Here is a 15,214-nt window from a genome sequence, read left to right as displayed (position 1 = left end):
AGTCCCATATACTTTAGCCCAGTGGTGAAATCCAATTTTTTTTACTACCGGTTCTGTGGGCATGGTGTGAGTTGGTGGGTGTGGCTTGGATAAAGTGACCAGACATCCCGCGGGACAGTCCCGCTTTTGAATGATTTCTCCCACGTCCTGCGACGGTTCAAAAATGTCCCAATTTTAAAGCTGTTCCCCCCCCCCGCCCCAAGTCCTGAAGCCTGGCAAACTTTGCAAAAAGTTTGGAGCAAACGCGCACACAGCCCTTCCAGGGAGGCCCTTCGCCTTTGGAGGCCATCTTTCCTGCGGCTGCGGTGCCCCGCCCAGCTGGAGCTTCCCTGGCGGCAGCGGAAGGTGAGCTTTGGGGCCTGGTGGCGGCAGGTGAGCTTTGCAGTTCTTGGGCAGCAGGAAGGGCTCGGGCCTGAGGTGGGCCTTCAGGGGCAGTGGGGTGGGGCAGAGAAGGCACCGCCACCAAGCAGGGGTCGAAGGAGGAGCGGGAGGGTGCTGTCAGCAATGACACTGGGCAGTAGCCATGGAGTGGCGGCAGGGTGGTCGTCTGTGAGCAGGCACTCTAGGGCGGAGGCACCAACGGTGGTGGCTGGACGTGTTGCTGAATGCCGTACATACTGGCACTGCGCTGGGCATGGGCACAGGGCTGGCACCTCCATCCCGGCCCAGCCAGTGGGTCAGTGACAGTCCCGCACCCATGCCCAGCGCAGCACCAGCATGTACAAGGTCCAGCAACACATCCAGCCACCGCTGTTGGTGCCTCTGCCCTGGAGCTCCCACTCGCAACCGACCGCCCCACCACTGCCCTGTGGCTACTGCCCAGTGCCGCTGCTGCCAGCGCCCTCCCACTCCTACTTTGACCCCTGCTTGGCGGCGGTGCCTTTGCTGCCCGCCCCGCTGCCAGAACCTGCTGGGTTTCTCCGCTGCTTTAGCCTGTAGACAAGAAAACAATGGATGGAAACTAAGGAAGGAGCAGAAGCAGCCTGGAATTAAGGAGAATTTTCCTAACAGCGAGGAGAATTAATCAGCGGAACAGCTTGCCACTAGATGTTGTGGGTTTATATCTTTGTTGCACACTGCACAGCTCACACCAAAGAAGCCACAATTCAACAAATATTTCCACCGGATGTTTTAATGCAAAGTTTAGGGAATCTTGCAAGCTTCCATAAGGATTTTCCATTTCATCCACGAGTTAAGATGGATTCTCTCTCTCTCAGAACAAGTTCTTCCCAACAGGCCCATTGCTCTTTGCAAAATTCGGGCCGACAGAAGGCAAATCGTCCCCTTTCTCCCAAACGCCAAACTGTGATTCATCCTCGCTTGCCGGGGCCAGAGAGTTCTCTGCGGCGCCTTTGATCCATATTTAATTACAGGAATGTGGCTGGGCTCGCTTGCCATCTGCCTTCGAGGGAGACCTCCTCCCTCGCGTCGGCCTTCGGCTGGGCTTCGGATCTTTGAGGAAGGAAGCGTAATATCCCACTTGCTGCTTGGTGATGAGCCCTGGAAATGGGTTTGAAAAAAGAAGTCAGGAACCTTCAGGTGGACCAAACCCAGAGGTGGGCAGCAGGCAGGACGGAGTGGAACGCAGTTCCACCAGCGGAAATGAAGCTGTGTGCCCAGCTCCAGCTGACCATCCCACCCTCCCATCCTCCTCCTCCTCCTCGGATAGCGGCAGGGAGACCAGCACTGGCAGGAATTGCAGGGGGCCCATTTCCTCCCCCCTCTTTTCTCAACAGCTGATTGGCACCCATTTGCAGGGGGCGACCCAGGAAGGAGAGCGCGGGAAACACAAAGCAAATTGTCACCCCAAAGAGCGACACTGGTGAGGTTGTAAGTCGAGGACTTAACCGTTCACTTGAACAATGATGATCGTTCAAGCCACTCCCACCTGATCACATGGCCAACAAGCCACTCCTACCCAGTCACATGACCATCAAGCCATGCCCACGAAATAAGCCACACCCACAGTGTGGCAGTAAAAAAATTGGCTGCCCATTACTGACCGAACCCATTAACAACCTCAGCTTTGGATGGGGGGGAGAGAGAGACGCAGGCAATGAAGAGTTGCTGGCTCCCACCACTACCAGTGCGCTTTGCTCTGCATCTCTGAGCATGCTCTGAGCATGCACAGGGAGCAAAATCTTGCGAGGGGGCATGTGCTCTCGTGAGATTTTGGTGGCTCTTTGTTTCTGTGCATGCACGGGAGCAAAAAATCACCGAAAATTGCCAAAATCTCACACGATCACATGTCCTATCGTGAGAGTTTGTTTCCTACAAATGCAAAGAAGCCATATCTCACTCTGACATGTGCGCTCGCTCACTGGTTACCTAGAATTGTGTGCTCATCGTCATTTTCCCTACCAGAATGGCCACCCATCCCCGTCGAGATAGGAACCAGTTGTTACTGGTTACACGGACCGGTGCACAGGTCCAGTTATAATAATGGGAGCTGTGCGCACAGCTGCATATCCCTAACACCTGTGTCCCTGCATGAGATTTGGCTTCTGCACATGTGTGAGCGAGATTTTAGCGATTTTCACCAATCTTCTTGTGCTTTCGCGCATGCCGAAACTTGCCGAAATCTCACTCTTGTCTCCTCACACAAGATTTTTCTTGTCGCGCATGTGCAGAAGCTGAAACGTGCATCAACGGGTGCACATGCGCCTGCTAGATGCACATGTACCCACCACGGCCTCAGAGGGTGCACCACTAGCGCCGAACATGAGCGTCCCTTCACTGGTAGGAACCCAACATTGGACGCAGGGTAGAAAACTGAACTCTTAGCTAGTTGATACCTAGTTGCTACTTTGGCCCCCAAAACTAAAGACGTCCAGGATTCGTGAGCCACGGGTGGAGAGACATCAAGGGTAGGCAGCATGAGTTGGCCAGGCCATAAAAGCTGATGGAGTGAGAAAGGTCCCCTGCCATGTTTACACTGTGAAGTTGGAAAAATAACCACCTTAATTGCAAGAAGAGCTCCAGAATGATCTGCCAACAGCCGCCATCCCTGCGGTGATGTGACACGGTTTTCAATAATTGTAGGAGCGAAAGATGAGAGAGACCCACTTTGTCCTTGCCTTAATTATGAGACGAATGTTTCTCTCTCTCTCTCTCTCAGATAGATAAAGATACCTAGCTATCAAGATATAATCCCTTCATCATCATCATCTCTCTCTCTCCCCCTCTCTCTTTCTCATAGATGTAGAGATGCATTTATAATATCCTTCTTTCTCTCTCTATTTCTCATAGATATAATATAGCTATAATCCATTTAATATCTCTAGCTATAATCCCTTTATCGCCTCTTCTCTCTCTCCTTCTCTTCCGTTCCCCTCTCTCTTTCTCATATAGATATCTAGCTATAATCCCTTTTATCATCTCCCTCTCCCTCTGTCCCTCTCTCTCCCTCCCTCGTTTTCTCTTTCTCTTTCTCATATGGATATGTAGCTATAATCCATCTCCCTCCCTTGTTTTCTCTCTCTCTCTTTCTCATATGGATATGTAGCTATAATCCATCTCCCTCCCTAGTTTTATCTCTCTCTTTCTCATATCCTTGAATATAGCTCATCTGTCTGGAAACCATACTACATATCGGACATCAACACCCTCGAAAACGTCCAAAGATACTTCACCAGAAGAGCCCTTCACTCCTCCACTCGAAACAGAACACCCTACGAAAATAGACTAAAAATCCTGGGTCTAGAAAGCCTAGAACTATGATGCCTAAAACACGATTTAAGTATTGCCCACAAAATCATATGCTGCAACGTCTTGCCTGTCAATGACTACTTCAGCTTCAACCGCAACAACACAAGAGCACGCAACAGATTCAAACTTAATATCAACCGCTCCAAACTTGACTATAAAAAAATACGACTTTAGCAATCGAGTTGTCGAAGCGTGGAACTCATTACCGGACTCGGTAGTGTCAATCCCCTAACCCCCAACATTTCTCCCTTAGACTATCCACGGTTGACCTCTCCAGGTTCCTAAGAGGTCAGTAAGGGGCGTATATAAGTGCACTAGTGTGCCTTTCGTCCCCTGTCCAATTGTCTCTCCTTTATCTTTTCTTCCTTCCAGATATCTTCTCCTCTAATTTTATATCTTTTTGTCTATCATTTTCTTTATATATATTACTACATGTCTATTCTCTTCTATATGTATTGTGTATTGGACAAAATAAATAAATAAAAATAAATAAAAATATAGATATCTAGCTATAATCCCTTTAATATCCCTCTCTCACTCTCTCTCTCACTCTCTTCTGCCCTCTCTTTCTGATAGATATAAACTAGCTATAATCCCTTTAACAACTCTCTCTCTCTCTCTCTCTCTCTCTCTCTCTCTCTCTCTCTCTCTCTCTCTCTCTCTCTCTCTTTCTCTCTCATAGATATAGATATCTAGCTATAATCCAGAGGTGAAGTGCTACCGGTTTGGGCGTACCTGTAGCGGCGGCTGCCAGGGGTTCAGAAAACCAGTAGTGGCAGGCAATGCGAATATACACCCACCCACCCAGACATCACCATTATCTTGTTTTTAACCCTCTGCGCATGGGCAAAGCCTTCCGCAAAGGCGCAGATGAAAAACCATGCGTGTCTGAACCTGTTGGGAAGGTAAGTAGATTCCACTGCTGCTATAATCCCTTTATCATCTATCAATCCCTCTCCCCTCACCACCGGTTCCTTTTAGATCCTCCTCTTTCTCTATAATTTACATACACACTCAGAGACACACAAAAAGCCCTCTGCACCTGGATGTAATCAAGTGTTGTTTAGAATAACAACTTTCTGCTTTCCAAAATGACAGGGATGGGGGTGAAAATCTGATTTCAGAAAATCTGAACATTTTTTTGAAGCCCAGGATGAAGTCAGGCTGCTTTGAGATCAGACACTTTTCCTATGTTCGACATTTGTAAAGAAAGCCCCAGTTGAAATTGGCCTGTAATTTCATCCATCCAAGTTCACCAAACCATAAAAACGTATCATCGTTTCCCAGAAAGCAGGGGGGGGGGGGGAGAGATGGTCTCCAGTTTTAACCCCTATGGTAATCTTTTCTGTTTTGTCCACATATTTCATTACTCATCGAACTTAGAAAACGAACACCAAGTTTTTCCAGAGTTTTGCAATCCAGCTAAGAGCTGTAATTCTGAAATAGAACTTGGGGTTGCAAGAGCCCAGGTGTCTTCAGGTATGGGTAGGACAGTCAAAGTTGACTCTCCTATGACATGTGGACTTCAACTTCCAGAATTCCTGAGCTAGCATGGTTGGTTCGGGAATTTTGGGAGTTGAAGTCCCCAAGTCATAGAAGAGCCAACTTTGACTAGCCTTGGGCTAGGAGAAGCTTTGGTTTGAAGAACCTAAAAAACTGTTACAGATTCAGTTGAATCTGTGGTCAGTTCACCTTGAGGTCATCTGGTGACTTTCTAAGCATATCCTTGTAGTTTGCAAAGCCACAATAGATGCCGTTTGCTATTCCCTTCTCTCCAGGATATTTTTTCCCCAACTACATTAGCCTAAAGTCTTGGGAATTACTGGCATCCCAAAATATACTATTGCTGGCATCAAATGCTTGCAGATATGACAGAAGACAATATTTGTAGCTTAGGGTTGAATTGTTGGGTCCGTGGTGGGCTGTGAGCTTGGTGGATTTCTTGCAGACATTTTGTTACCCAACTAGGTAACATTGTCAGTGCTAGAAAGAAGTGGTGTTTGTGAAAAGAAGGAGGAGGAGAAGGAGGAAGAGGTGGAGGAAGAAGAAGATGAGGAGGAGGAAGAAGAATAAGACAAAGAAGAAGAGAGGGAGGAGGAGGAGGAGGAGAGGAAGAGAATGAGGAAGAAGAAGTGGATGAGGAGGAGGAGGAAGAAGACAAAGAAGAACACAAGTGAACACAAGAACAAGGGGACACAATCTGAAGTTAGTTGGGGGAAAGATCAAAAGCAACATGAGAAAATATTATTTTATTGAAAGAGTAGTAGATCCTTGGAACAAACTTCCAGCAGACATGGTTGGTAAATCTACAGTAACTGAATTCAAACATGCCTGGGATAAACAGAGATCCATCCTAAGATAAAATACAGGAAATAGTATAAGGGCAGACTAGATGGACCATGAGGTCTTTTTCTGCCGTCAGTCTTCTATGTTTCTATGTTTCTATGTAAGAAGAAGAGAAGGAAGAGGAGGAGGAGGAAGAAGAAGAAGAAGAAGAAGAACAACAACAACAACAACAACCTTTGTGATAACCACGACCTGGATGATTGAGATTTTCCATGGACCTTTCTTTCATAAACTGCAATGTTGCCACTTCAAGGTCACAACGTTTTTAGTACAGCTTGGAAAGCTCTGGAAAAAAAGGCCACCTGTCTGTCAGGGACAACGCTGAGCCAAACTGGGATGGGGAATGATTTTAGGGGTGTAAGTTGAGCATTTCAAAAATTACATTTTAAAAAGAGAGGGAGCCAAAATGATGAAAATCAGTGCTATTGGCAGGAAAAATAAATGCAAATGTTAACAAATTCAGAATATAAAAAAGAGATAAATCCTAAGGCAGGTTCTCATTTAAATTCTGGCCCATTTTGTTTGCAAGTTCAGACATTTGACTCACCCCAAAGACAGGAATCATCCATCTGTGGATTCTGCTTCTGAGTCAAAATCCTCCCAGAAGATCGTGCCAATATATTTTTTCCAATATAACTTTGAAGAGAAACTCTACTGAATCGATTGCTTTTTATTTCTGCCTTCTCCTCCCGAGAATGGTATTTATTTCAGATTTAGGAACGAACTTAAAATGTTTTGGAAATATTTTTTTTGTTTAGAGATTAAATTGCATGCTTTTCTTGCTTTAAACCAAGTGAGAGATCTTTCTTTTGGAGGTGTGGCAATTGACTCATACTTATGACCGTTGTGGTGTCCCAGGGGATGACGGGATCCCTTTTTGCAACCTTCTGACACTCAAAGCCATAGGGAAACCAGATTCACTTAACAACTGGGTTACTAAGATATCAAGTGTGGCAATTCGCTTACTGTCTGTGGCCAGAAGGTTCATGAAATTGGGGCAAAACTCGCTTAACAACGGTCTCAGTTAGACAGTTTGAGGCTCAATTGTGGTCCGAAAGAGGGGTCCACCTACATTACTGTACAAAAATTCTCCGATTTAAAAATATACATACATAACCACACATATACCATCAATGCTTAAGAATATCTGTCTGTCTGTCTGTCTGTCTGTCTGTCTGTCTGTCTGTCTGTCTGTCTGCCTGCCTGCCTGCCTGCCTGCCTGCCTGTCTGCCTGTTTGTCTGTCTGTCTGTCTACCTAACTAACTACCTATTTTTTATTTGTTTTACTTACTTACTGTACTTACTTGCTTACTTATTGATTGGTTTGTTTGTTTGTTTGTTTGTTTATTGTTTATTTGGATTTCTAGGCTGCCCATCTCTTATTATAAACAGTTATGGAATCTCTTATATAAAAAATTAATAACGCCTCCTGAATCATCCTATTCCAATTCATCAATAATTACTCTGTCTGTCTGAGAAAGAAAACAATAAAATTGATAGATGGATGGATGGATACAGAGAGAGAGAGAGAGGAAGGTAGGTAGGTAGGTAGGTAGATAGATAGATAGATAGATAGATAGATAGATAGATAGATAGATAGATTGATAGAAGCTAACATATAACTTCAACAGCTACTTTTAGCCTAAATAGCGACAGACTACACAATATTTCTTCATTTCCCCCACTCCAATTCTATCCATCCTGTTCTTAAATCTTGAATTCCATTTAAATATTATTTGCTGCCCTTCTCCGAGCACTCAGAGCGGCCGACAACATATACCCACGTAATATGTGTCACGTAGTTATATTAATGCAACCTCACTTTTTTCTTTATGGTCAACTGGATTTTTCTCTTTTTCGAGAGCGAAAGATTCACTCCGCAGCATTTATTTCTCAGCTGTCTCAGGGCAGTGTTTGGGAGCGCAGCGGTGGAGAGACACTAAAGATAAACTGACACGGCATAAATAAGGATTCCGAGCGCACGAAGTCGCCTCGCGCATGAATGTTCGTCCTGGCCCTGCTGAGCGGAACAAAGCTTTTTGGCCAAAGGCTGCGTGAACCCTGCCTCTCGCACCAGCATGTGCTCCAGCTGTGTGTGTGAGAGAGAAATGCGCTTTCACGGCCCATAAAACTGGCCTCGTAATCCCCAGATTTTTGTCATGCTCGCGGGCGGCTCTCCAAATTTCTCTGGATGGCCGAGGCTGGAGAAGGCCTCGACTGATACTCACCCAGCGCATTTTGGCGCTGAAGGCTGACCATGTATCGTCGGCGCAAGGCTTCTCGCTGCCCCCGGCTGTCGTAGGCGCTCAGGATGCTATAAAAGTAGCGTTTTTGTCCCTCGTTCAAACCCTGCCGAGGCAAAGAATGGTCTCGTTATTTGGAATGGCAGACGGGACAATCTACAATTCATCGACCCCCTCTGCGTAGTACACTCCTCAAACGTATAATCAAATTCAGCCGAAGGGATTTTGTGCAGTGGCGTTTTTTAAGAAAGTGATTTATTGGCTCCTCGGTGGTTTCTGAGCTTGGTTGGTTTCTTGCAGGCCTTTCATGAGCCAGCTAGGGAACGCCATCAGTGCTAGTGGTGCTGTTACCTAGTTTGGCTCATGAAACCTCTTCAAGAAAACAACCAAGCTTAGAAGGCATCAAGGATCCCTCACACCAATGCTGAGCTACAAAAATTCTCCTTTAAAGTGACCTATGCCTTCCTACTTTCATTTATTCCTCTCTTCCTTGCAATCTTTCTTTTTTCTTTTTTCTTCCTTCCTTCCTTCCTTCCTGTCCTGTCCTCTCCTTTCCTTGCTTCCCTTTCCTTCCTTTCCTTTTATCTTTCCCTTCCCTTCCCATCCCATTCTATCCCTTCTTTCTTTCTTTCTTTATTCCTTCCTTCCTTCCTCTCTCTCTCTCGCTTTCTTTCTTTCTTTCTTTCTTTCTGTGTTTTCTTTTTTCTTCCTTTCCTTCCCTTCCCTTCCCTTCCTTTCCTTTTTCTTTTCCCATCCCTTCCTATCCTTTCTTTCTTTCCTCCCTCCCTCCCTCCTTTCTTTCTTTCTTTCTTTCTTTCATGTTTCCTTTTCCTCTTCCTTTCCCTTCCCTTTCCCTTCCCTTTCTCCCTCCCTCCTTCTCTCCCTCCCATTTCATTTCTATTTCTATTATTTCTATTTCTATTACTTCTATTACTTCTATCTCTATTTGCCTTCATTTCTGTATCTATTTCTATGCACACATTTTCTTTTCAGCTAATTCCCTCAAGGTGACTGAGCTGGATGGAGTTCGTTTTGCTCCAGGCCTGACTCCTATCCAGTATTCCCACAACACTCCAGCCCACATACGCCCTGGGCAAATTATGAATACAGGCAGTTTAAGGCATGGTCCACCAATTAGGTTGGAGCATTTTTCAGGAATGTGCTGGTTCCATCAGTTCCAAAGGAACTCTGTGAACCAAGGCACATTGCACCACCTCTTCGGAGCCTTGCGAAACGGACTTCCTAAGGGCCATAAGTATGGAGGACTTGACTCCAACCTCCCTTAAATTGAAGGGTAACCAACTCTGATACCTTCATCAAGAATGAGTCCCATTCACTTGAAGGAACTTGTATGCTTGTATGCAGTTTAGGGTAGTGGCCTTTGCTAGGATTTTGTCTCTCACGTTGTCCCATCTCCACTGTTTCCAAGAAGGAAAAGAGCTGTTGATGGTAAAAACAAAACAAAATATATATACAAATTTCGCTCCTGGTTTTATTTGTAAAAATCAGCTGTGCTACTGCATTGGGCAACATTGCTCTCCCTCTACAACCTCCCCCTCCTCTTATCTGTCCCCCCTCCATCTCCATCCTCTTTCATTTCTAATCTCCACCTCCATCTTTATCACTGTCTCTAATCTCTCCTCTTAATCTCTATATCACTCATCTCTCTGTCTCTAATATCTCTAATCTCCTTTATCTCTAATCTCTAATATTTATCTCTATATCTCTGATTTGTTTCTAAAATCTATCTCTTATATCTAATCTCTTTCTCTAATCTCTAATCTCTGTCTGTCTCTAATCTCTCTTTCTCTGTCTCTATCTCTAATCTCTTATTTCAATCTCTTATCTCTAATTTCAACCTCTTATCTCTATTCTCTATCTCTGTTTCTAATCTCTATCTCTGATCTCTATCTTTTATCTCTAATATCTATCTCTTATCTTTATATCTATCTCTAACCAATCTTTTCTCCATAATCTGTATCTCTATAAGTGCACTGGTGTGCCTTTCGTCCCCTGTCCAATTGTCTTTCCTTTCTCTCACTTATCATATATATTCTCTTTCTTTCATATATCCTCTCCTCTAAGTTCACTTTTACACTTATATATATTACTACATGTCTATTTTTCTTCCTATGTATTTGTGTATTGGACAAGTGAATAAAGAAATAAATACATAAATAAATAAAATAAATATTTATGTTTCCATCTCTAATCTCTATCTCTCTCTAATCTGTATCTCTTATATCAATCTCTTACCTCTGATTTCAATCTCTTATCTCTATTCTCTATCTCTGTTTCTGTCTCGAATCTCTATCAGGTCCCACAGAGTGGGCCTTCTCCGGGTCCCGTCAACTAAACAATGTCGGTTGGCGGGCCCCAGGGTGAAGAGCCTTCTCTGTGGCGACCCCGACTCTCTGGAACCAGCTCCCCCCAGAGATTAGAACTGCCCCTACCCTCCTTGCCTTTCGCAAACTCCTTAAAACCCACCTTTGTCGTCAGGCATGGGGGAACTGAGATATCTCCCCCGGGCCTATACAATTTATGTATGGTATGCTTGTGTGTATGTCTGTTTAATAATGGGGTTTTTTAATATTTTAAACTGTAAATTATTAGATTTGTTATAAACTGTTTTTATTGTGTTGTGAGCCACCCCGAGTCTGCGGAGAGGGGGGGCATACAAATCTAATAAATAAATAAGTAAGTAAGTAAGTAAGTAAGTAAGTAAGTAAGTAAGTAAGTAAGTAAGTAAGTAAATAAATAAATAAATAAATAATAATCTCTAATCTCTGTCTCTAATATCTATCTTTTATCTCTAATATCTATCTCTAACCTCTCTTTTATCTGTAATCTCTAGTTCTGTTTCCATCTCTAATTTCTATCTCTGTCTCTAATCTGTATCTTTGTCTCTAATCTCTCTCTATGTATATTTCTGTCTCTAATCTCTATCTCTGTGCAGAGATGGGATTTTATGTAGGGTCCAAGATAATCACTTCATGGTGTATAAATCCACCTCCTTGATTAGTTCGATAATGTTGGGTTAATTCCCATCACTGTTTAACCTCTTTTGCAGGCTGGCTGTGAGAATAAAACAAATACTCCAGAAGGAAAATTGGAAAATAAGAATAAATTAGAGTTATATTCTGCAGATTGAAGCGCCCAATAATAATATATGTATATATAGCACCCAATGCATTTATTTTTGTTTGGAGCCAAAGCCAACGTTAACGCTTTCTCTCTGCAATTCCAACATTTTGTCATCTGACAGCTGAGGCTAAAATATACATGAGCTGAAGGATGCAGCGAGAGAGGCTTTGACTTGCAAATACCTGGTCGATTTCTTCCACCCAGCTGGGTTTTGAAAGATTCAATATGAAATTCCAATCCGTTCATTATTGACTTACCCCCTTCTTTTGCAAAAAAAATATACTTCTTCTTTACCAGATGGATATTAATATTAGATGCACTGTCTCTCAAGAACCTTCATGATATTGCTTGTTTTGTTGACTAATAACCTAGCAACACACACACACACATACACAAAATACAAATATACAGGGAGAAAAAGTGGAGAGAGAGAGAGAGAGAGAGAGAAAGAGGGAGGGAGGGAGAGCCCACTCTGAATTTGGTGGAATTTGGCTTAATGCTCGAAGCAATTCTTGACTAGCTGTCAACTTGGGGACTGGTGTATTCAGTTTGTTTCTACTGGCATAAATCTGGCCGTTAAAACCTTTGCTTTTCTCCTAGCAGCTGCCTTAAAAGTGGTGTTGCATGGCAGATGTGATAAATCTGTATTTATCAGAAGAGGAATGGGTGTCCATTGTTTCAATCCTTAGCTCAATAATGTCACATATTGGAAAAACCTGGTTCTTTTTCTTGGATTTTTTCTTCTCCAATTCATTCTCTCCAGTTCTTTTTCTGGGAAGACTCTGGAGTCAAACTGAGTTAATGGGTGATCAGGCAAACTTTAGTTAGGCTGGGCACAACTGGGTCTATTTAGGGTTAAAGAGAACTTCTTTCAGGTTAGCTAACTGGGTCAATTAATCCCTTTTGGGTGCTTCTCCCCCTGCTGAGAATATTGGGGAAATCAGGGTTATCAAATGATGAATAGTAATAGGCAAACAGTGTGCTACATTGCTGAGGTGGTTTGTGGACATCCTGTTAGAGTTTATCAATCTTTTTTTTTTAATGTCGTAACAAATAAGAGGGAGAGAGAATGATAGAGAGATGATAAGTAAATTGTAACTAGAGGAGATACAGTGGCTAATATAGCTACGGTATATACAGGTGGATGGATGGATGGATGGATGGATGGATGGATGGATGGATGGATGGATGGAATAAGATAATAGATAGACTGACAAAAAGACACAGATGACAGATTACAAAGAAATGATGGATGGATGGATGGATGGATGGATGGATGGATGGATGGACAGACGGACAGGGAGAGAGACAGAGAGACAGACAGATGTCTCTTTCTTACTCTCTTCATCCCTTCCTCTCTCTTTTCTCTCTCTCTCTTTCTCTCTCTTCCTTCCTCCTTGTCTCTTTCTTTCTTTCTCCCTCCTTCCCTCTCTCTCAGTCTCTTTATCTCTCTCTTCCTTCTTCCTCCCTTTCTCTCTCTCCCCCCCTCTCTCTTTCTCTCTCTCTCTCTCTTTCTCCCTCTCTCTCTCATACACCACATACAGCGGTCGTAGTAGGAGCAGTAGGGCGCCAGCAGCAGAAGCACCGGGCAGAAGCCATGGGGTGGGGGCGGGGAGGTTGGCTGTGAGTTCCAGGGCAGAGGCACCGACAGCGGTGGCTGGATGTGATACTGGATGCCGTACATGCTGGCACTGTGCTGGGCATGGGGCTGGCACTGGTCCGCTGGCTGGGCCGGGATGGAGGTGCCAGGGGAAGGGTAAAAATGCCCTCCCCCATCCCCCGAAAGCTCTCTGGGAGCCAAAAACACCCTCCCAGAGCCTCTGTGCCAGCCAAAAGTCAGGAAGGACACACATGGACATTGGAGCTGAGCTAGGGCAACAGCTCGCGTGCCATCACGTTCCACCTCTGGCACCTGTGCCATAGGTTCGCCATCACTGCTATAGGGTTTCCTTCCAACTGATTCTGTTATTCTGTTCTGTTAAGTCAAAAGGTCCAGGCAGGGATGTGGAGAAGAACCAAAATTTAGAAGAAGTCACTTATGGGAGAAGCCTGGGCAAAGGTCCAACATACTGCCAGCGGCTTCATTCTAAGCCCTCCCTGAAGGTCAAAAAAACAAAGCTGTTAGATAAAGGGTTGGAAGAAATGTTTATCTCATTTCCAATAAGGCTCTGCTCCTCTTATCTCTTCTCCTACAGCATCTTGTTGGGGAGAATGTTGACGTTCTCCATTGGGTTTTGCAGGAGGGCAAAAGAAATTGCTTTTAAAAATAACACAACTTTCATAGACGACTTAACAGTAGGAAGTTAACTCTCATCAGGATTGAATTGCCAACCCACAGGGACGTGGCAGGAACGTGCTAAAATTGATAACAATGTTGGACTACAGAGGTGGGCAAAGTTGGCTCTTCTATGACTTGTGGACTTCCACTCCAGAATTCCTGAGCCAATCATGCTAGCTCAGGAATTCTGGGAGTTGAGGTCCACATGTCATAGAAGAGCCAACTTTGCCTACCTTGGTCTAGTTTAATGAAAAGAATGATCAGGCTCTCCTTGATAGCGGTCTTCCAGTATCTCAGGGGCTGCCACAAAGAAGAAGGAGTCAAACTATTCCCCAAAGCACCTGAGGGTAGAACAAGAAGCAATGGATGGAAACTAAACAAAGAGAGTAGTAACTTAGAATTTCTTGAGAGTTAGAACAATTAATCTGGTGAACAGCTTGTCTCCAGAACTTGTGGATGCCTCCAATATTGAAAGTTTTTAAGAAGATGTTGGACAACATTTGCTGAATTAGTGTAGGTTTTCCTGCTTAAGCAAGGGGTTGGACTAGAAGACCTCCAAGGTCCCTTCCAACTCTATTCTGATTGATTGACTTCCAATATTTTCATTTTCCGGTCCATTGATCTACCTGCCCCATATTTACACATATCCATAAATACTCACATACCTTTAGAGGGTTTTCAACCTGGGTTTTAACTGCTAAAAGTCAGATCTCTTCCTCTCGATTTGGAGATTCTTTCTTTGGGATGAATCCTTCAGTTGTTAAGAGTGCAACCTTCCAATTATTTTACAAGGCTTCCTATTTATGAGAATTAACCGGGGCAAACATCTATCTGACTATAGAGAATAATGAGAAGGAAAATAAAAACCTCTTCTATCGATGATAAACATTTGGGTGCCAATCCAAACTCTTCACCTCCAAGGTATTTTTTTTTTAAGTGCAAATAAATTCTTAAGTTTGTTTAGGGTCGCTCAAAAGTATTTAGTGACTTAAATATTAGAATCAGGTTTAACTAAAGGCCACACCAAAGTGAGGATTGTGCATGTCAAGTTGAGCTTGAACAGAGTCTTAAACATCCTGAAGGAAGAGTAAATATAAATTTGATCCCTTTCCTCTCTCTTCCCCTCTCTCACCCCTCTCTTCTCTCTCTTCTTCTCTCTCTCTCTCTCTCTCTTTCCTTCGTCCCCCTCTCTCCCCCCTCTCTCTTCACTCTCTCTCTCTCTCTCTCTCTCTCTCTCTTCCTCTCTCTCTCTCTTCTCTCTCTCTTCTCTTCTCTCTTTTCTCTCTCTTTTCTCTCCTCTTCATTCTTCCCTCTCTCCCCTCTCTCTTCTCTCTCTCTTCCTCTCTCTCTCTCCTCTTTCTCTTTCTTCTCTCTCTCCCTCTCTCCCCCTCTCTCTTTCTCTCTCTCCTTCCCTCTCTCTCCTCCCCCTCACTCTCTCCCCCTCTCTCCCCCCTCTCTCTTTCTCTCTCTTCCTTCCTCTCTCTCTCTCTCTCTT

The 15,214-nt window shown here is 44.1% G+C and overlaps 1 protein-coding gene across 2 annotated transcripts; it reads right to left on the bottom strand.

Annotated features, from left to right (window-relative positions):
- Nucleotides 1–1,114: 1,114 nt before the first annotated feature.
- FAM216B (family with sequence similarity 216 member B) lies at nucleotides 1,115–14,523 on the bottom strand. Of its 2 annotated transcripts, none has more exons than XM_070751882.1 (4): nucleotides 14,385–14,523; nucleotides 9,609–9,737; nucleotides 8,283–8,403; nucleotides 1,115–1,500 (listed from the first exon to the last, which is right to left on the bottom strand). In XM_070751882.1, the coding sequence occupies exons 2-4, from the start codon at nucleotides 9,708–9,710 to the stop codon at nucleotides 1,364–1,366; spliced, it is 360 nt and encodes a 119-aa protein (XP_070607983.1). In that variant the 5' UTR covers nucleotides 9,711–9,737; nucleotides 14,385–14,523; the 3' UTR covers nucleotides 1,115–1,363. The 2 variants fall into 2 exon arrangements, with proteins under 2 accessions (XP_070607983.1, XP_070607982.1); XM_070751881.1 differs by lacking the exon at nucleotides 14,385–14,523 and adding an exon at nucleotides 11,699–11,798.
- Nucleotides 14,524–15,214: the final 691 nt, after the last annotated feature.

This window comes from Erythrolamprus reginae, chromosome 4, assembly GCF_031021105.1.
Source record: "Erythrolamprus reginae isolate rEryReg1 chromosome 4, rEryReg1.hap1, whole genome shotgun sequence".
Taxonomy (NCBI): Eukaryota; Metazoa; Chordata; class Lepidosauria; order Squamata; family Dipsadidae; genus Erythrolamprus; species Erythrolamprus reginae.
Note: the sequence above shows the minus strand (reverse complement) of the source record. Positions and strands in the feature narration are given on the sequence as shown.